General features: G+C 33.5%; 2 protein-coding genes, 1 long non-coding RNA gene and 1 pseudogene across 4 annotated transcripts; 3 read left to right on the top strand and 1 right to left on the bottom strand.

Moving 5' to 3' along the window:
* The first annotated feature begins 194 nt into the window (after positions 1-194).
* Positions 195-3,095, top strand: LOC110423155 (Translin family protein). Of its 2 annotated transcripts, XM_021437303.2 has the most exons (8): positions 195-345; positions 432-544; positions 1,089-1,168; positions 1,438-1,579; positions 1,657-1,806; positions 2,070-2,271; positions 2,526-2,628; positions 2,723-3,095. In XM_021437303.2, the coding sequence occupies exons 1-7, from the start codon at positions 201-203 to the stop codon at positions 2,624-2,626; spliced, it is 933 nt and encodes a 310-aa protein (XP_021292978.1). In that variant the 5' UTR covers positions 195-200; the 3' UTR covers positions 2,627-2,628; positions 2,723-3,095. The 2 variants fall into 2 exon arrangements, with proteins under 2 accessions (XP_021292978.1, XP_021292979.1); XM_021437304.2 differs by lacking the exon at positions 1,657-1,806.
* Positions 3,096-7,511: 4,416 nt separating this feature from the next.
* LOC110423401 (cytosolic sulfotransferase 5-like) lies at positions 7,512-8,822 on the top strand. Its single transcript, XM_021437623.1, has one exon. The coding sequence runs from the start codon at positions 7,515-7,517 to the stop codon at positions 8,700-8,702; it is 1,188 nt and encodes a 395-aa protein (XP_021293298.1). The 5' UTR covers positions 7,512-7,514; the 3' UTR covers positions 8,703-8,822.
* Positions 8,823-9,700: 878 nt separating this feature from the next.
* On the top strand, positions 9,701-10,688 carry LOC110423577 (cytosolic sulfotransferase 12 pseudogene; annotated as a pseudogene).
* Positions 10,689-15,448: 4,760 nt separating this feature from the next.
* LOC110422919 (uncharacterized) lies at positions 15,449-16,876 on the bottom strand. The gene is made up of 2 exons (XR_002445790.2): positions 16,199-16,876; positions 15,449-16,113 (listed from the first exon to the last, which is right to left on the bottom strand). It is a non-coding gene; the product is annotated as an uncharacterized LOC110422919 (long non-coding RNA).
* Between the last annotated feature and the right edge of the window lie 4,583 nt (positions 16,877-21,459).

The following is a 21,459-nucleotide window of genomic DNA, read 5'->3' as shown; positions in this document are numbered from 1 at the left end:
AAGAATAAACATAATACTGCATAGTACTAACGCTTTATTCATTTTCTTAACCATATAATATTTTCTATATTGAGTGTTATAATATGTTATATTTATATTATATAAGCACTGAAATAAGATATTTTTGATGTTTTTAAAAATTTTAATTTATTAAAATATATAAAAAATAAATTTAATTTGCAAAATTAATAAAATAGAAAATGAAAATTGTGGGAAAAAGGGTGCGCAGACAGAGGTATAGGTGGCAAAGGGAACAGATGTTGAATTCCTCGGCAGCATTATTCCGCAGGATATCTGTGTCGTGGCTGATGGCTCCCAAGTTCAAACCCCACCGCCTCCCTCCTGGTAATCACTCAAACCCTGAACCCTTTTTCTGTTTGTTTGTTTATCATTGGTGGCTAATTCCTTCTTTGCCCTCCGACATCGAGCAGCTGCTGATGCCTCTTTGCCGTTGGAGGGCTCAACGAAACGAGCAAGGACAGTGAGCACCCATTTCTCCATCAAGGACGCCTTTTCCACCTACGCGGATTACCTCAATGCCCTTGTGAGTTTCCTCTCTTTTCTCTTTCTCTTTTCACCCCTTTTCATCTTCATTTCGCATTCCCTGACTTGGGTCTCTTGAATACCCTGAAAATATTTAGATAGGAATTTAGAGTTTTTCGAAAATTTAGGGTCATGAACTACAACTTAGAGATTATTTATACCAAGAGAAGCAGCTGACCTTGAAAACCTTAAAACACCAACTTTAAAGCTTAAAGCCCTCATTTCCACGGGACAAAGTTGGGGAAATGGCTGTTATAGGAAATAATGGATAACTACTTTGATTATGAACTTAAACTCGTATCTAGGCCCCTTTGTTCTGGCAGTGAAGCTTCGGGGTCGAGATATTTTGAGCAAGTGAATTAGAGTTGAGTTTGCTGGGAAGTTGGATACGTGCAATGTGGATACGTTCTCCAAAAAGCTCATATTTCTAACGTTTAGTATAAGCTGTAAAGTTCCCTTGCATCATGTGGCTTTCTACATGAATTTGTTTCATTGCTGAAGATGCTTTTATGCAATGACTAATCAAACCTCAATCGTGTTTGTAGAATGAAAAACGGGAAAGGGTGGTAAAAGCCAGTCGTGATGTGACTATGAATAGTAAAAAAGTCATATTTCAGGTGCACAGGTAATATTGAGATTTATTTGGCTACCCCCATTTTTTGTCTAAGATTTTAATGCTATAATAATATTTTCTCTTGCAAGCTGCGTATTTGTATGGTTCAGAATGCAATTAGTTAATTGAAATGCATTGTTCCACTTGCTGTTATTTAATATCTATTTTCCTTATCATTATGAGTTTGTTTCTTCACAAGAAATGAACTGTTTTTATTTGGTTCATATCGATATGTACTTTGCATCGGTTATACTTCTGAACTACAATGTGCTTCATGACAGAATTAGTAAAAACAACAGAGAGGAAGTTTTGGAAAAGGCAGAAAAGGATTTAGCAGCAGTGAGAGATCAGCATATATCCCGACTGGTGAAAGAGTTGCAAGGGACTGATTTTTGGAAACTACGGCGAGCATACTCTCCCGGGGTGGCATCTTTTTCTCCTTATACTTTAATGTTGAAGAGAAACTAGTGAGTTGCCTTATTATGCTTGTGTCTTTGCAGGTACAAGAGTATGTTGAAGCTGTAACATTCTTCAAATTCTGCCAAACCGGAACTCTTTTGAATCTTGATGAGATAAATGCTAGTTTATTACCACTTAGTGATCCATCTCTCGAGCCTTTGCAAATTAATCTCCTTGACTATCTGTTAGGGGTAGCTGCCTGAGTTTTATGCTATTTTACTTATCGTATCTGCATTATGAAGGCACAGGCTGATGAAAACAATTGAGGCAAATATGGTCATATATCATTATATCTTCTGTTAAAGTAGTGCCTACTTAATTCCAGCTTCTAAATTACTGGACTAGATATTCCGAAGTTTACATGCATACTCACAAAAGTATGACACATCCAACCAAACAGACATAGATGTGCATGTATGATGGAAGGGGCTGTTTGTTTACTCTTCTTTTACAGCTTGCAGATTTGACAGGAGAGCTGATGCGATTAGCAATTGGTCGAATATCTGATGGTGAAGTTGAATTTGCTGAGAGGATATGCCAGTTTGTACGTGATATTTACAGGGAATTGACTCTTGTTGTCCCATTTATGGATGATAGTTCTGATATGAAGACAAAGATGGAGACAATGCTCCAAAGTGTAGTGAAAATAGAGAATGGTAATTTGATGTTGGTTTTCTTGCCCAAAATCATCATTTATTATATTATAATAGATTTCTTTATTAGACTAATGAATAATTTATACAGTTATGCTCTATTTTATGCCAAGAATTACATGTGTTTCCTGTTTTTATGTGTGTGTTTAAGTTCTAAGGATCTTAAAAGAGTTGAAAACTCATCCATCCAGAACTTGTATGCACATGATAATATTTGTGTTCTTTTGCTGGATCCCTTATTTGAGTTGTTACTGCAGCGTGCTTTAGTGTCCGTGTGAGAGGATCAGAGTACATTCCGCTTCTAGGAACCGGCGATCCAAGTTCCTTCTTATTGGGGGTGTCTGAAGTGGAATTATGAAAGTAACTTCGGCTTCACTTAGCCTCTTCTTCCTTCTCTTTGTCTTTTTCCCAACATGTGGCATGCTGTTAATCTCATTAATTCTCTTCACTACAGTTCTTGGCTGGAGGAGAGGTTTCTTGCTCTAGATGCAAAGACTTTGAAGCACTTCAGGAATTGTTTGTGCAGAATGATGCTGTCAGTCCAAAGATCTTTAAGGCTGATGCTTTGCCATACACTGCACTCTGTTAAAGCTGCTTAGAATTACCTTGCAGCCTAGGCTCTGCTAATGCTTCCTGGGGAAAGAATTCATAAACAGTCTGTTCGGCAGCATCGATATCACATCACCATAAGTCCATAATGGAGCTTAATCTCGACACAAGGACCAACTAGGATTTCGATACATTTGATATTAAATTAAGACTTTTCAATGTATGGATTACATTTCATCTTTCCCTTATCAATATTTTTCTATCTTTGCTTTGTTTAATTAATTCTCTAAAAATTGTTCTCTTCCCTCCCCCCCCTTTTTTTTCTTTTGTTTCCAATCTTATTTGTCGTGAAATGAACGAAAGCTTCTATAGGGCAATGAGAGCGTTGAATTCCAAGGACCAAGCTTCTTTAGGATTTTGCTAATAAGTTTCCTAATAAGGTCCTTTGCTAAGGTTTAGTATTCAAAGAATATATAATATATTTTTATTTAACATTATTAAAAATTCTCGTATTAATTGTCAATCACAGAATATGAGGTGAGAATATTTTCATAAATATGAAACCCGATTAGATGTTAATCACAAGATAAAGATAATTTGAGTTTATTTTTGTTATTCTAATCAATATTCGAGATCATTTTACCACAGCCCTTGATGATAATGATATGGCTTAGCTTAACATCAAAAGATGCGGGCATGGCTAGTTGTCTGACCGCTTCATCTGCTGCAATCATGACCAAGGCACTGTTCAGGGCCCTTGATAGATTTCAACATGAAATCTTGGAAGCAGCGAGGCACTTCCCCAACTCCAACAATGAGAGGCCATGGGAGCCACCACACCGTGAATCTTTCACAAAGTATAAAATCGTGGGTGCCGCTTTTCGTCAAAGGCAACAGCTCACGCTAGTCTAGAGTTAGTACTAAAATGCAAGCAAGCGCAGCAACCAGCTCAGATTTTTCTGCAGGTACAAGCCAGAGAAGCCCCTCCTCCATCCATGCTGAAATACCCTTCAAACATTTCCCATTCTCACAGAAGAAGGGACAGATATTGATCTTTGACAGCAATCGATGAGGTGCTGCAGATGAATGATGTTGGCTGGCTGGCTGGCTAGTGGAACACTAGTTGTCGTGATACATATATCAGAACATGCTAGCTTTAACACTTTGTCAGGTCTTATTCTAAGAGTTAGATTCCACTGTTCTGGTTCATACAATTACAATAGTGCTCTGTTTCCAATCAAATTAGAAGGGAATGCATAGAACTGGAAGGAAAAATGCTGTGTGGGTATAACAGTGACAACTGCAAATGGTTCAAAAGCGAAACCCAAGCTTATCTTTATTGGAGCAGGCCGTAATAATAACTCCTCGGTGCATCTTCAAAGCAGAAAGACCCAAGCTGTAAAGTGGCTCCTTTTTCTCTCCTTATATTCTCTTCGGGGGTATTTGGTATCATATATCGCATCATATTTTTATAACGTATCTAATTAAATTATGTTAAATTTAATCGTTGTGCTTTAGATGTAGTTAATTTATTTGCACATTTTTATGGGCATATTACTCAACTTTGAGGACCATGAGAGATATATATATATATATATATATATATATATATAAACCCCAAGTTTTATTTTTACTTAAAATAATCATTAATATTGTATAAAGTTAAGTAAGAATAAAGTGCCTTTAGCCATTGTTTGGAATTTTTTTTCCTTTAATCACACATAAAAGTTACAAAGAAAAAGAGGAAAAATGATGCAACTATCTTTAACAATCCTCTTTTATCAATTGATGTTTGTTTGCAACAATTAAGGGGTAATTTGATTGGTAATTACCATCCTAAGGGTGATATGGTTGGATTTGGATTTCCTTTTACTCTTTAAGCTTCCTCATATTTATGTGATAGTAAACAATTTATAGTGTGACATAGATTAATGTAGGTACGTTTATCATTATTGGAAAAAATTAAAAGTTTATGAGAGATTATTGCTTATTTGGCATAGATTAATGTAGGCATGTACTTTTATAATAAAAACAAGCTCGTATATTAAAATGGCTAACTCAAAAATGGGTATGATTTATCATAAAGTTATGTTGTCCCATTTATGATTTATCAAAGAAATGTGAAAAATTTGTGAAAACTTCTTATTTCTTAACTTTTTTTCCTTTTTATTTGATATACAAAAATCTCGAGTTGAAAATTGTTCCAATTTAATAACTCTTGACTCTCGAGTTAAGACACAAATATTAAAAATGATTTATGTTTGATGCAATGTTAGAATTATAATATTTAGAGAAAATATTTGATGCACTTGTGCATAACGTTTATATATTATCAGGTCATCAAATCCTGTCACTTCATTTATGAGGTTTTAGGTCACAGCGACTTATTATTTAGAAAAAAATAAAAAAGTTTATATTAAATTTTGATGTCCTTTTGGAATTTATTATTTTGAAGAAAATAGAAGGTAGATCTTATCCTTTTTATCTCAATAATTAGGTGTCAAGATCTGATGGCTTGACAAAGCATAGAAACTATACACAGTCCTTACATCAAATATTAATCCTAATATTTATATTGATGATTTATTCACAAAATACGTCTCATAAAATTGTAAAATAAAAGCTCAAAAAAAATTTTAAAAGAAATATTTTTAAAATTATAAATATTTATTTTTAAGTATTTTTAATTTTTAAATTTATTTATTAATAAGGTGATATATCATAGAATGTACAAAAGAGTTCAGCTATGAGAGGGGCGGAGTAGGAGCAACACTGCTCAAAGACCAGTCATCCTTAACAGGATACCTTAACAGGGTACATTAGTAAGGCAGGGAATCGATGATCTAATCCAAGCAATGGTCTGGAACCAGTAAGTGGACATTCGGAAACCACCTAGTAGAGGAGCAGAGGGCTGGCATCGAAAGCAGGAGTACAAACAGCTGAAAAATAAGACAACCTAGTGCAAGCAAAACAAAGTACAAATGGTGGCAAGCATCAAGCAATCACAAAACAAAGCAAAGGTGAAGGGCTCCAGTCGACATCACACGATAGGAAAGGCCGAGCATGTTGGAGCCAGGCTAATAAAAGAGTACCAATACCAGCAAGCAACCAGGGGTCATCAAGCAATCACAAGCGGAGCAAGATGTATCTGCCAGTAGGCATCAACAAAATAGTATAGGGGCCAAGGATTCAAAAACCAAAAAATCTGTGAGAAACAAGACTTGATCGAGTACCTATAAAATTAGTTATCTTGACTCAATTAGCAAGATATGGTGCAGCAAGTAATTAATATCAATATTTGATTTAGAAATAGTATATAGAAGGGTTCTTTTCCAAATACCACTTATAAATTAATAAAGTGTTTTTAAAAACAGTGCTCTTTATAATTTTAACATTAATTTTGGATAAAATTACTTTTAATGAAATCGACCCATCTGTTTAGGTCTGTGCCTGAAACTGAGTCATATTATTTGAATTTTTCTCGTCAGATTATTTAATTATAAAATATTCCTTACCAAAAAGAAAAATCTTTAAGCATTTGGAACATTTTGAAGTGGTTGACCATTTTGAATATTTTAAGCATTTTAGAATAGTTTTTGATACATGAAGAAAAACTTTTGAGTATTTTGAACATTTTTCGCTAAATAGTCATATTAGTTGATTATATTGTTAAATGGAATATAGTGTGTTATTTAAAGTTACTTATATTGTTAAATAAAATTCAGTAGTTTTGATTGTTTTTAAACATTGTATAACTTGTTTTTAGGTATTATGTGACTAATTTTTAAATATTACGTGACTGATTGATATAGCATTATGTGACTGATTGATATGCATTGTGTGATTAGTTCTTAGGCATGACTTAAAAATCAATCACGCATTACCTACAACTTATTCATGTAATATCTAAAAATCAGTCACACAATGTCTAAAAATCAGTTTCACAATACCTAAAACTCAATAACATAATATTAAAAAATGAATAATGTTATACCTAATAACTATTTAATTTGTTTACTTGCAATTAGTTTTAAGATACCAAAGTCTTACAATGTTCAAATTTACAGAAAGGTGCAATCAATTTCAATGGCTTAACTTTGGGATTTTATGAATACTAACTAATAAATCTAAAAACCTAAAACATATATCTTGATGTCATCTTTACTTTTTGAAATAATAAAAAAGAGTTGGATGACGAAATAAACAGTATTTGACAAGAAAAAAAAATCCAAATTTAATTTTAAAATTTTTGTTTAGATCTCGAGATAGAGAAAACCGAAACTATTTTAATTTATTTGAAATTGTTTAAAAGGTATCATTAGCAAATCATGTCAAAAATTAACTAAAAATAATTAAAATTATAATAAATAATATTTTTGAATTAAACTTATAAAAAAATTATCACTCACAATTTTTTCTATAAAGTTATAGAATTCACAACCTGATATGTACGTAGAGACTCATTGAGTCTTGCCTTTGTGTATATATATAATGCATTACCCCTAAAAAAGTAAAATTTGTGGCCTAGTCCCCCACTCGCTTTAATCACCACTTTAATTATTCCCACGTGGTTTCTTTTGTTATTAAAAGAGCACTGTTTCAAAGTTTTGTCCGATGCTCACAGTGGAGAAAACCTTTCTATAAGTATCTGCCCAACACTAGCGAGTCGCCAACTTAGCTGATTTGGGCAAGAAACCATGCCTATCACTGAAACTTGTCCACTGCCTACTGATCTGCCTCCTGTTTCTCTTCCAAAATACGTTGAAGAGGAGGGCCGCCAGCAACAATTCAGGCAGCTAGCATCCTTATCACCAACTGAAAAGGATTGCTACCCTCAAGCCAGTGAAGCAATAACCATGCCCTCTGTACTTAACCTTGAATCTTGTCCATTACCCACTGATCTACCTTCTGTTTCTCTTCCCAAATACCTGCAAGAAGAAGTTCTAACCCAAGAACACAGGCAGCTTATAGCATCACTACCAACTGAGAAAGGTTGGGTTGCAAATCACCTCCATCAATATCAAGGTTTTTGGCACACTACCCGTCAGTTACTAGCGGTCCTGACTTGCCAAAACCAATTTCAAGCTCAGGATACTGATATCCTTCTTGTTACCACCCCCAAATCAGGAACAACCTGGTTGAAGGCCATTGTTTTTGCCTTGATGAATAGAGTCCAATATCCTAACCCTGAAGTTGAACACCCTTTACTGGCAGAGAACCCTCACGTCCTTGTGCCGTTTTTGGAGCTTAAGCTCTACATTGATAACCGGGTTGCTGACTTTACAACATTTACTTCTCCAAGGCTATTTGGAACTCACTTGCCCCTTGGGTCATTGCCAGACTCGGTTAAGAACTCGGCTTGCAAGCTTGTGTATTTGTGTAGGAATCCAAAGGATACTTTCGTATCACTTTGGCACTTCACGAACAAGCTGAGAACCAAGGATATGGGTGAAAATTCCCTAGAAGATACCTTCGATAAGTTCTGCAGAGGCGTGTGCCTGTACGGACCCTTTTGGGACCATGTTTTGGAGTATTGGAAAGAAAGCTTGAAAAAGCCTGAAAGGGTCTTGTTCTTGAAGTATGAGGAAATAAAAGAGCAGCCGAAAGTTCAGTTGGTGAGACTGGCTCAGTTCCTGGGATGCCCATTTTCCTCGCAAGAAGAGACGAATGGCGTGGTGGATGAGATACTGAAGCTATGTAGCTTTGATAGTTTGAGCAATATGGAGGTGAACAAAACTGGAAAGTTAGCCTCCGGCGAGGAGTACAAGGCATTTTTCAGGCGAGGTGAGGTTGGAGATGCTAAGAATCATTTGACCCCTCAGATGATGGAAAAGCTAGACCAAATTACTCAAGACAAGTTGCATGACTCTGGGTTAATCTTTTAGGTCTCCCACCTAGCTCGCCTGATTGTCTCTTTTTTAATCTGAAGTACCTGGCTTTTCAATAATGTCTAGGGTCAGTTCATCAAAATTGACCTCCATTATCCTTTGTGCAACATTTCTTTAATGACAAAAACATGTGTTTATTCGCTCAAATGTCAGTGCAAAAGAACTCTGTGGTTTGATTATTCTAATAGTTGTCGTTGAAGTTTTTCTGTGTGCTCAAGTATGAGTGGATCATTGGCCATATGTTCTTTGAAAAACCTAGTAAAAATCTACTGAAATCGTCTATTTCAAGTCCTCATGTAACCTATGCGATGGCCAATGACAAATGACAAAGAAGACCGTGAAACCTTTAGGTCTCAAACTGTTTTATTTATTTATTTATTTATTTTGGGTACGTACACATGGAATTAGCTAAATTTTTTTAAGTTTGCATAGTAAATGGTCTTTGGTCGGAATTTCAGAATTTCACCCATGTCTTCTTATTAAAGTTGATTTCAAATAAACCATATTTGAAAGATACATCACACTTTGTTTTGATCCAAAATTGAAGCCTAGACTTATTAACTACAAAGAAAGTATTTGCCAAAGCGCTGGAAGAATCAAAGACAAAACATAGATACACCTGCTCCTTCATTTAGAGTAGTACTCTTAAGAATCAAAGACAAAACATATATAGGTATAATTTCTCCTTTATTTAAAGTAAAACTCTTAAAGAATCAAAGACAAAGCATAGGTACACCAGCTCCTTTATTAGTAACAACGAGGATGAAAAAATTTAATAAAAATATAACACATGCATTATTTTATTTAATACATATGCTAAAGAGTTTACCCCTTTATGTGTACATGTAGACAAGAAAACAGCTTCTAGAGAATGCCAGTATTTTATTGAAAAGTTGTTCTACAAACCATATTTTTAATTATACTATAGTCTTGAAAATCTTCTTGCCTAGAATCATTATAGTCAATAACCTTCTGATTCTCAAGCTCTCACTGCCATGCAAACACCTCAAACTGGTCTTTCTCTGCCCAAGTACCTGCAAGATGAGGAACTCACTGAAGAATGCAAGCAGTTAATATCGTCACTGCCCACCGAAGAAGGTTGGGTTGGACATCCTCTCTATCAATTTCAAGGTTTCTGGCACTCAAGCAAGACTTTGCCCACGATTCTCACTTGCCAAAGGAACTTTCAAGCTCAAGATAGTGACAACTTCCTTGCCACTACTCCCAAGTCTGGCACGACTTGGTTAAAGGCGATTGTGTTTGCCAAATATCCTGACCCTATAAATCACCCTTAGGTTACGAACAGTCCTCATGCTCTTGTCCTCGATTTGGAGCTTGAACCACGCATCAATTACTAGGCCGACGATACCTCCACCACCACCAGCACTTCTCCGAGGCTAATTGCAACTCATTTACCGTTTGTGTCACTGCCAGAGTCTGAAGAACTCAGCTTGCAAGCTCGTGTATCTGCGTAGGAACCCCAAGGATAATTTTGTGTCCCTTTGGCAGTTCGTTAACAAGGTAAGAACCAAGGAAATGGGCACCAATCCACTCGAAGAGACCTTTGACAAGTTCTGCAGACTGCAGAGGAGTGAATGTTTACGGACCCTTTTGGGAACATGCTTTAGGCAATTGGAAAGAGAGCCTGGAAAACCCTCAAAGGTTACCGTTTTTGCAGTATGAGGAAATGAAAGAGCATCCCGAAATCCATTTAAGGAGAATCGCTGAGTTCACAGCGTGCCCACTTTCCCTGGAAGAAGAAAGCAGAGGTATGGTGGATGATATACTGAGATTGTGTAGTTTCGATGCTCTAAGCAATTAGGAGTGAATAAAGGTGGGAAACCATCGTCCCCACATGACACCAATGTATTTTTCCGGCGTAGTGAGGTTGGAGATTGGAAGAATCATCTCACGCCGGAGATGCTATTGAAATTAGATGAGATTACAGAAGAGAAGTGGCGTGATTCAGGGTTGTCATTTTAGGCTAGCTATCTACTATAATCTGCCTTTTCTTTGTTCATGCCCCATTGTCATTCTCTCTCAAAATGGCATGAATTATTAAATCAATTTTAAATAAAAGACAACTTATTTGTATTTCCTTTATTTTATATATATATATAATGAATTATACAAGGCCTCTGGGCTGCTGGTAAGAAAGCCCTTGTGAGAATTCAGCCTTAAAGAGAGTTCACATTTGGCCTTCAATTTGGGACTTTGAAGGTATGTATAAGCTAAAAGTCACCTTGGTTGCAAAGTCCCGCTAAAGTTGTGAGAATGTTAGTGGGCTTAGGGTCAGGCTTTGTGCTTCAAGAAAGTGACTCCTGTTACATCTTTGATGGGCTTTGTCACCCAGATAATTTATAGTTCATCCTCACTAGGTTTTTTAAGATACGAAAACAGTATGGAGCTAGATGCTCCCCTCCCCAGCTGCCGGAACATGCAATATGCATGGTGATGATATACCTCAGTTGTTCATTCATCTATATATATATATATATATATATATATATATATATATATATATATATGAATGTAATTGATAAGTATCATAAAGATCAAGTCCTTACAAGGAACAAAAAAAAGAGAGAGAAAGGAATGATTCAAAATCATTAATTTTTAGTAATTTGGATTCAAAAAATTATTGGACATGTGATGCTTGATCTTAAGATGTACGTTTAGTATCACCACGTGCTAACACTTAGTGTAAGCTCATAATACACTAATGTGAGCTTGATTCATTTATTGGTCGTGATTTGTAGTCTTGATAAGTATGTGAATAAGATCAACGGGATGAAATTGTGATATTCCATCTTCCATTGAATGTTGGTATAATTAATGGACAATTCACATAAAAATTCAAGTCACCCACTATTAATTGTAACTTTGGTAGACTATATGAGAGAGATTATGATTAATTAGAGTGTTAGAACGTGTAAATCATGGTCTAAGAAGTTCTCTTTCATCATTAGGTTGTGTATAGAGAAAACCAGTTTTATTACTCTTCATTAATTTATGATAATGAATCTGTTAATTAATTAGGGTTACATAATATTGTTGAAGCATAACAATCCCAACCATATATATTTGGATGGTACCAACCGATCATTAATAATCATTGTCACACGTGATAAAATCCACCAAAAAAAAAACAGTTGTACCTCTCAAAGGCCGAAACAGCTTGCTTTTGGAAACCCTAATTATGCCTACAATAATTGATGTTAGAATAAACTATATACCACGATAATCATTGACTAGATTTTTAGTTTTATATGATTACGCTTTAATCTAAATTCTTAAATCCATCGCTATATACCGCACTCGGTGTTCCTTTAGAAAGATGAAAATTAAAGACATAGATCTCATGCGACCGACCTCCCAACCAACAAATGACTTCAGCCAGGGTTTGGCAGGTGGGAAAGGGAGGAAGACAGAAGAACCTTCTTTCCATGTTGATCATGGCGATGATGACGTGCGACCACATCTAAGTAGATGGTAATTACAGTTAGTTAGGGTCTTTGAGAAAGTTAGGTAACAACGAAATGAAAACCCTTTGATGTGATGTTTTATTCGTACGTGCATGCCATCGACTTGGTGGTTTGTATCGCTATATACACATGTGCCTTCTCGTGGCTCTGTTGTTCTTTTCTCTGGTATAAAGCGGCACGACGTGCAAATTTCATGACCCTGAGTGGTGTTTATGTAAATGAGGCTTTTGATAAAACATTTAGAGTGTAAGTTCAAAATTATGTAAAAAATAACCAATTTTTCTACAAAATTTTCCATAAAAAAACTGGCTCGATATGAAATAAAATTAATTTCATCAAAATATTTTGATTAATTTTTTTAAAAAATTAATGTTTTATTTGTAGTATATGCAACCTAGTTGAGTTGAAACTCGACAGGAGGAGAAGTCACACAATAGCAAATTTGATTTTTCTGAGTTTTTTTTTTCAACAATGTTGTTAAAAGTCTTTTTAATAATACTCTTTTTATCTTTTGACAATATTTTTAAAAATTTAAATGCATCATATAAATTTTTAACCTTATTTTAGATAAAATACAATCGCAAAGATTATATACACTAATAACCATTACACTTTATTTATTGATCATTAGGTTATCGACGGTGGACATCGTAAACACCTTGATAACATTAAGCCTAACTTATATTTTAGTCAACGTTTTATCCTCAAACGCCCTCTTGATAACACGGTGAGCAATTCTTGGCCATAATAAAGCCCAACTAATGAACTTTTGTTTCATTTGAGCAAGAAAACGTTGAACAAAATGAGCGGTGGAGATGGGGACAATGAGCCATTGAGCTCCACCCACTCTTGTGCTTTTTGCCCCACAGCCTCGGACACAAGCCATCTTTTTCTCCCCCTTTTTCTTTCTGTTGTGGCTAAGGGATGGGGATACCTACAAAAGACGGCTTATGGGCCAACGTCCCTATAGTATATTTCATGGGAGACTGCGGGATTCGGCCCTGTGGAACCACTTCTGTTCCTTTCCTTCGTACGCCTCCAAAACTCTGGATACTGTACCCAAAGAACGTGGCCTACTTGTCGTTTCATTTAATACACGGCCGCGTTTTCCATCTTGTAAACCCCTCACCTCCTCCACCAAATGTGATAAATTTGAAATTTTGACTCTTTTTTCCTATATTTTTTATATTTAAAAAGCCGAGAATTCGACATAAAGTATGAATCAATTATAAAGTCAAATGTTAAATTTTTTTTGAATAAATTTTATTATGGAATGTTAGTATATCACTAATCTAAATCTAAAATGTTGACATTATTTTTTTTATTACATCAATGTCAAAGAATCAGGAGATTGTTACTATAATTAATTGATGATCAATAAATACTATATATTAATAGTGTATTAAATATAAAATTTTAACTTAAATCTTTTAAAGTAATAATTGTTTCATTTTATATATGAACTTCAATTTAAAGCTTTTGAAATGCAAAAAAAAAAATTCAATTTATAAAAAAGAAAAAAAATGTCATATCTTGTAAATATTGAAACAAAAAGAAAAGAAAAGCAAGGACAAAATCTTGTGGAGTTTTTCCAATCTTTGTGTCATTTCTCCAAGACTTTGAACAAAGGATCCCTCACTCCCCAAAGTGGGGGTCAAAAGTCGAAACCTGATTTTGCAACAACTTATCACAAACACCAAGCAAACATCCCATCTCTCCCAAGGGAAATTAGGGACAAAATCTCCAATATTAAAATTATAATTATATTAAAATTATAAAACTAAACATAATTATAACAAAAATATCAACTGAGGCTGACCTTTCTTTCTATTTTTCTTTATTTGGTTTTTTTTAAAAATAATATTATAAATAAATCTAAATTGCGGAATGGAAATGGCAACCTCAATCTTGGTTACGTTAGAATCGCACTCACCTGCTTTAACCTTTTAAGCTTTCGACCGACGTGGATGCTGAGTTGGCGACGACCCTTTGGATGCTCCAAGAGACCTTTACTATTTTATTATTATTATTATTTAAAAAAAGAAAAACAGAAGAATATCACTAGCGACGCACGTGTTACGTGCGTGACTGCAATGCTGGATCCATATGTAATTTCCGATCACGGGGGCCTGCGGTCCGCCTCATATCACGTGCAGCTTTGCTACTCCCAAAGAGGTTAAAAACCAAAAAGACAAAAAAATAAATTAAAAAAAAAAGATACTAACAAAGAGGTCGGTCGGTATATCAGTTTCAGTCCCCCCTCCGCGTTGACCTTTGACCGAAACTATTAGTAACAGTTAATTGCGGTTAACTGTTTAATTCCTTTTCTTAATCATATCGAGTTCGAAAATATAATAATTTGTCACGTAGTATATGTCATTTAGCGTAATTTTTTTTCTTTAATTATGTTCGATTAAGATAAATAAATTTATTAATTAAGTAATCCTTTGGATTAAGGGACAGGTGGAATGGTAGTTATTAGTTAAGATTAGCTTTGGGAGAAAAAGGCGGTTGGGAGGATGATGGTTTTGGGGAGTGTCACGTGGTTCTCTGTAGCTTGAATGGTAGGGGCAAGAAGGGAAGGCTGCGATTTTCGAGAGAGCTGGGACTGGAAGGGATTTTGGGTTTGATGATAAGGGGATGATGGGAATTGTGTTTTGATATTGTCACTAATGATTGTGGTAACATTTAGGGAATTAAGGGATTGAAAAAGAATCACCAAAGGAGAATCAGAATCTACATGGTTGATCCCTAATCTATATAATAAGAGTCAAAGAGAAATTATATAATTACATTTTTATTTATTTTATGCGTACATGTATATAATGATTGATTTACAGTTTTAGATAAAGAATGATTAAAAGGTAATTATATAATATCATGAATATATATATCAAATTATCTATATATAATAATAAAAAATTAAAAACTTTTTATTACCATCTTTGATCCGATTAAAAAGTTATATGTCAATTGACTTGTATATTAATTATTTACATACATATATATAGAAAAAGTGTAGAGAAGAAAAAGGATTAAACCTTTGACCTTATTCCTCCTAATTATGCGCATAGATGGCTTAGACATGATCAATTTAATCAGTTTCTTAATACTTGATACCATGCTTTATTTATGACATTTTTCATTACTTAATGTAATAGAGAGTGTACATAGAAAAATCTCCATGTTCTAACTTCCGATGAATAATTGGTAAGATAAACCCTATTTGACTGATGGGGTATCAGTGAATTTGTATCCTTTGATTAAAAAAGTTCATAGCATTTAATAAAATACGCTGGCATATTTCAGAGAAAAAAAATAGAAATAAAAATAGTACTCCTAGTAGAAATTAAGATAAGAGAAAGACTAAGTGCCAATCATACTTTCTGGGATAATTAACACCGAATGCTTTGGGCAATTGTGAAAAGGGATGCCATTTCCAAGACCAGTAATCTTTTCTTTCTTTCACCTAGGTAATGCACGAAGTGCATTTCCTCAGACATGGCTGATTAGGACAGTACTTTGCAATGAGGTTACATGGTCTGAAAGCAAGCCCATGAAAATTGGAAAAGCATAGTAATGTAGAGTATCGTGAAGACAAATGCCAAGAGTTTGGTTCTATCCTGCCACCATCCCTGCTTAACTCTTCCGGTCTCATGATCTGCTGCTTGCGCATGGTAAATTGTTAAACTCATTGTGTACCTTGGCAAGCACCTGCCACACGCAATTTCTGCCTAATTTGAAACCAGTGCTCATCCAATGGATGTAGCACCAACACCACCAACCTCCCCATCACCATCACCCTGACCCTGTTTGCCCCTTTCAAGTCAACCGCTGTATAAATGGTCAGGTTTTTGGTGGAATAACATTACATTGCTTTCACATCCTTTTCCAGCATCAATTCATGGGGAGCAGAGCAATACCTACGAGAAACTAAGACATTAAGTAACGATTTGAACATTTGCATCAATGATAAGTGCATGATCATCTATCGATCAAAAGAATTACCGAAGCTGAACAAAGTCATAAATGAATCCTGGTATCTTACAAATAGATCGTTTAATCAAGTCATTAGGGATTAGAGCAAACTGTTATTGAAAACAATGATAGAACACAACACACATATCTGACTAAAGACAATAGTTGGAATCTCTATCACCACCACCATGCAACAAGCATAGCTGGTATTTTATTCTCAAATCCCTGACCCTTTCCCAACCTTGAGCCTTTCACCTAATAGGACAAACATGACCAAATTTAAAACTACAAACGATAAGGAAAAAAAAATGAAAGAGGAACAGTCTCAAAGGTTTCAAACTATCTGTCTTGCAGCGCAGTTGCAGATTAAGAAGGAATCATGGCCATTGTTGGTAAAACAAAACAAAAATCAAATTAAGAAGCCATAAAATGAGGGGATGAAGGGGAAGCAAATGTGGGCAAGTGAGAGGAGAGGGACAAGAGCCCGGCATGCACACCCTAAGACACGCGAGTGTGGGGTGATGGTGCCCCAAACATGTATGTATATATAAATATAAATATAAATATAAATATTAATTATGGAGGTAGAGAGGTCAGAGGCAAGGGCAATGCAGCATGGCTTTGCCTAACCATGTGGTGGCATTCATATCCCACCAAAAAGGCTGTATTTAAAACTTTGGCGGCTGATTTTCGTGCACATGGTCTCGATTTGTTTTGAGCTTTCGGGGTAAGGGAACATGATGTGTTGCCCTATAATTTGCCTTTATTGTTTTCATATCGTTTTGTTTAACTATATATATATATATATATATGGGTAAATTGACATTATTCTGATATTATAATGTCAAATATATTGGAGCATTTGTTCAAATTTTGAAATATTTCATTGAAAAATTATAAAAAATCCATCAATAATGAATAGTATTACCGATGAAACCAATGAAGTTCTATTGAGTTTCATTTTTTATACATAAATTCAATCTACAAAAATTATTGATTGATAGATTTAAATTCAACTCGATTCAATTAAATTATACATTTATACATTTTTTTCTCAAAAAATTTTATTATAAGTACATATTGTATGATTGTTGTATAAATGCAATAATTGAAGAAAAGTGCTAGACTTCTTGAACTTGATTTGTTATTTGAGTTTGATATTGAACTACTAGCTAAGTTGGTGAAATAAAGTTGGAATAAATAAAATTAACACAAATTCATTTTTTATCTAATGGTTTTTTTTTTGAAGAATTGATAATTAAACTACAAATCTCTTCTCTATTTTCGAATTTCTTAAATATATATACCTAAAACAAAAAAAAATCAGTATAAATAAAATCCTAAAAGTTAAACCTTTGGTAGTACTATATTTTTTTTTGAAAGGTTTTGTAGCACTATATTCTCAATGCAGACGAGATCCTCTCCATTACTTTTTTTTTATTTAGTATATTTTAAATACATTTATTATTATTATTATTATTATTATTATTATTATTATTATTCATATATACAATATTCAATTATAAATCATAGATGTCAAGCATATAAATAAAAAAAAAATACTCAAAAATGAAAAAAAAAAAGAGCCAACTAGGTAATGATTTAGATAAAAAGCTAAGAAGTTCTTTTAGTTAATGATTTTGTCAAAGACCACATTTTAAGCTCAACTGCAAAGATAATAATAAATTAATATAGTTAAAACCCAATAATTGTTTAGTTAAGGAATGAATGATGATGATGATTATGATCCTATCAACAATGCATCTTCTTTTCTATTTAATAAAAGAAAAAAAAAAGAAACTACTCAACAATTTAGTCCACATGTTTTCATTATCTTTACTGTGTGGATTAATTAAAATTAATAAATTAAAATACAGTGTGTTATATGAAATTATCATGTCGATCTAAAAACAAAGTCATAAGGATAAATTATAAAAGATTATCTTGTGATATAAGGTAGAATAATTTTGTCTTTTGAGGTTAAAAAAGTGATTAATTGTATTATTAATGTTAATTTAATGAAATAAGGACTATTCTGGTATTTTATTCTTCACAATGTAAAGAAAATTCTAACGAAAAAGATATAGAATAGTTAAATGTCAAATTTTAAATTTTAGAGGGCAAATTTATCCCAACTTAGACCTTGAGATATTTTTTTATTACTTACTTATGATATAATATTTAAAAAATTTTAAATTATTCAAAAAAAATTAAATAAATTTTTATATTATTATTAAGTTCAATTGAGTCTTTGTATTTTTAATTTAAGTTAAATAAACCTTTATAATTTTGTTTTGAGTCAAATAAACTTTTATAGCTAAAAATTGATTTAGTCGAAATGTTATTTATCATTTTATATCGCGTGACACTAATATAACATATTAACATAATATACCATAATTGATGATAGTGTGACATGTTAATTTAGCATGATAATATAACCATGTAGTATATTTCACCATCCACATTAATATTATGTCAGTGTCATGTGGATGTAAAAAGATGAATGATATTTTGATTAATATCAATTAATCAATTATCAATTATAAAGGTTTATTTGACATAAAATAAAAGTATAAGAATTTGATTGAACGTAATAAAATAATAAAGATTTACTTGAATGATGTTCTTGACTAGTTTATGGACTTATGTGAGTATTATACCTTTACTTAAGCCATAATTAAGCTAGGGGACATAAGCTAATGAATACATTTTTTTACAGACGTAATATTAGACGACATGTCATAAACTAATTTTTTTAAAGCATAATATTCGAAAAAACTCTTAAATTATTTTAAAAAATTAAATAAGTCTTTATACTTTTATTACGTTCAATTAAATCTTTATATTTTTACTTTAAGTCAAATAAGTTATTATATTTTTATTTTGAGTAAAATAAGCTTTTATGATTAATGATTGACTTAATCAAAATGTTATTTTTCATTCTATATCTTGTGGTGTTGATATAATATATTAACATATTATATTTGATGATAATATAACATGTTGACATATCACAAATAATACTGACGTAACATATTAATTTGATATGATAAAATGATTATGTGACATTTTTTATCTTATACATCAACGTTATGTTAATATTATATAGATATAAAATAATAAGTTATATTTTTATTAATAATAATTAATTATAAAAACTTATTTAATTCAAAATAAAAAGTATACGAATTTGATTGAAAGTAATAAAAGAATAAAAATTTATTTAAATTTTTTTATAATTTTAAAATATATTTAATTATTATTATTTTTTAAATTTCTATATGATAAAAATAAAATAATTAAGTAAAAATTTAATGTAATAATAATTTATCAAATTAAAAAAAAAAGAAAATGGATTTGGTGGATAGATTTTTAGGCCCTAAATCCAAGGTGTACGGAGCGGGGGGGCGCTAGGGGAGTTTAGGACGACCTCATAACCTAAACCAACCAATCCTAACAAGACAGCTAATTAACACAACCGCGGTTCACTCCACAAACCTTGGAAGATCACCGCCCGTCGATTAAACACGTGGGTTAATTGTTTCATTAACTCCGTCTTAAACAGGTGCACCTTAGCACCGTCCCTACCCTCCATCCTCTAAAGTACGCCGCGGTGACCCTTCGCTAAATTACGCCTTCCTTTGTTTTCTCTCTCCCCATATTAGAGAAATTTCTTTACCCAGTACAAAATTTAGAGAGGAAAAAGAAAAAAAAATAAACAAAGAAGAAAAGGAAAAGAGAGAGAGAGAGAGAGAGAGAGAGAGAGAGAGAGAGTGTCAAGGGGGTAGTTTCAGAAGTTGCAGGTTTTTGGAGTATCGTGTCGGGGTGTGTCTGATTCTGATTCAAGAAGAAATAATATTTTTATTTGTATTAAAGAAAGTTTGTAATTTTTCGGGATATTTCAATTATTTGGTTACCTTAATGAGAGTGGGGGGGATTCAGGGGAGTCTAAGATTCTTTTTTGGGTATATAAATAGAGTTCTGCATTTGTTCTGCTTTACTATCATTCATTCTATTGCAAAATAGAAGGAAAGAAAAGCCTTCTTTGTTAGGAGAGAATCAGAGAAAGAGAGCAACTTTTGATTACCCCAGATCACAAATTTCTCAAAAAAAGCAATAATGGGTAGGCGCTTTTTTGCTTCTATCTTCTCTGTTTTTTCTGTTTTTGAGAGTGTGGGTTCTGTTAGTTACGTTTTGTTTTTGTGTCGCTGGAAATTTTCAAAGTTTTTACAGCCAGAATCTTATGCTACAGTATCTGTGCTTGATTTCCGATTACTGGTTTTTCTTTTTCAAGGTTTTCAATGGCTTTGATTTGTTGGGAATGGTTTTTTTTTCCCTTCTTCTTCTTCTTTACAAGGGGTAAATGTGTAGTGCTCCAGAGTTTTTAGCCCCACTGACCAAACTCACATGGAAACAGAGAACTATCTTTTTTTTTTGTGGGGGCGGTGGGGGGTGATGGGGTTTCGCCGTTTCCGTTGTATCTGTTTAATGACTTTTTCAAGTCTTTGATTGGCGTTTTTTTGGCTTGGTATTGTCAATATTCTGTTTCTTTTGAGCTCTTCTTAATTGCTCTATTTTCATTTCTCTCCTGAATATTTTCACACCCTCCGTTCTGTCTCTCTCACCTTACCCTCTTTCTCTTCATACATGTTTTCAAGACTTCCCTTTTAGGCCTTTCACCAAAAAACAAGTCCTTTTAAGGTTTTGCATATGCTTTTCCTGTTTTTTTTTGGGTTTCTGATTGGGCGCTGGTATTTTGAGTACTATCCTTGGTTTCTGTCATTGGTTGATTCTTTTTTTTCTTCTTATTTTCTTTTTAGAGATGAACATGAGCTTTTCCCATGCCATGGATGATGAATATGAGAAATTCATTAGAAGAATGAATCCACCCAGGTAAGCAAAAAAATATATTCTTTTTTCTACTTTCAATAGAGTAAATAGAAACCTGAAGTAGTAATATTTACTTACCATCCTTGTTAGGGTTGTGATTGATAATGAAGCCTGCAAGAATGCAACTGTGATACGGGTATGACCTTCCGATTTTCTTTCTTTTCTTTTTGCACTCTTTGACCATCTACCACTTTTTATGGTTTCTTTAAGGTACTTATTCCATTTTGTGATGCAGGTTGACAGTGCAAACAAACATGGAATCCTTCTTGAAGTTGTACAAATCCTTACTGATCTTAACCTTATCATTAATAAAGCCTACATATCCTCTGATGGCAGTTGGTTCATGGATGGTAAGATATGTCATCTCATTTTTCTTTTAAAAATAGTACTGCTGCATT

This window comes from Theobroma umbraticum, unplaced genomic scaffold (genome assembly GCF_002168275.2).
Source record: "Theobroma umbraticum cultivar Fairchild unplaced genomic scaffold, ASM216827v3 scaffold_20.0, whole genome shotgun sequence".
In the NCBI taxonomy this organism is placed as follows: Eukaryota; Viridiplantae; Streptophyta; class Magnoliopsida; order Malvales; family Malvaceae; genus Theobroma; species Theobroma umbraticum.
The sequence above is the reverse complement of the archived record's forward strand: the minus strand, read 5'-3'. Positions and strand labels throughout refer to the sequence as shown.

Coding starts and splice junctions, on each gene's coding strand:
- LOC110423155 (XM_021437303.2), top strand. CDS start 201: ATGAAAATTGTGGGAAAAAGGGTGCGCAGACAGAGGTATAGGTGGCAA. Junction 346..431: donor ACCCCACCGCCTCCCTCCTG/GTAATCACTCAA, acceptor GACATCGAGCAG/CTGCTGATGCCTCTTTGCCG. Junction 2,272..2,525: donor TGTAGTGAAAATAGAGAATG/GTAATTTGATGT, acceptor TTGTTACTGCAG/CGTGCTTTAGTGTCCGTGTG.
- LOC110423401 (XM_021437623.1), top strand. CDS start 7,515: ATGCCTATCACTGAAACTTGTCCACTGCCTACTGATCTGCCTCCTGTT.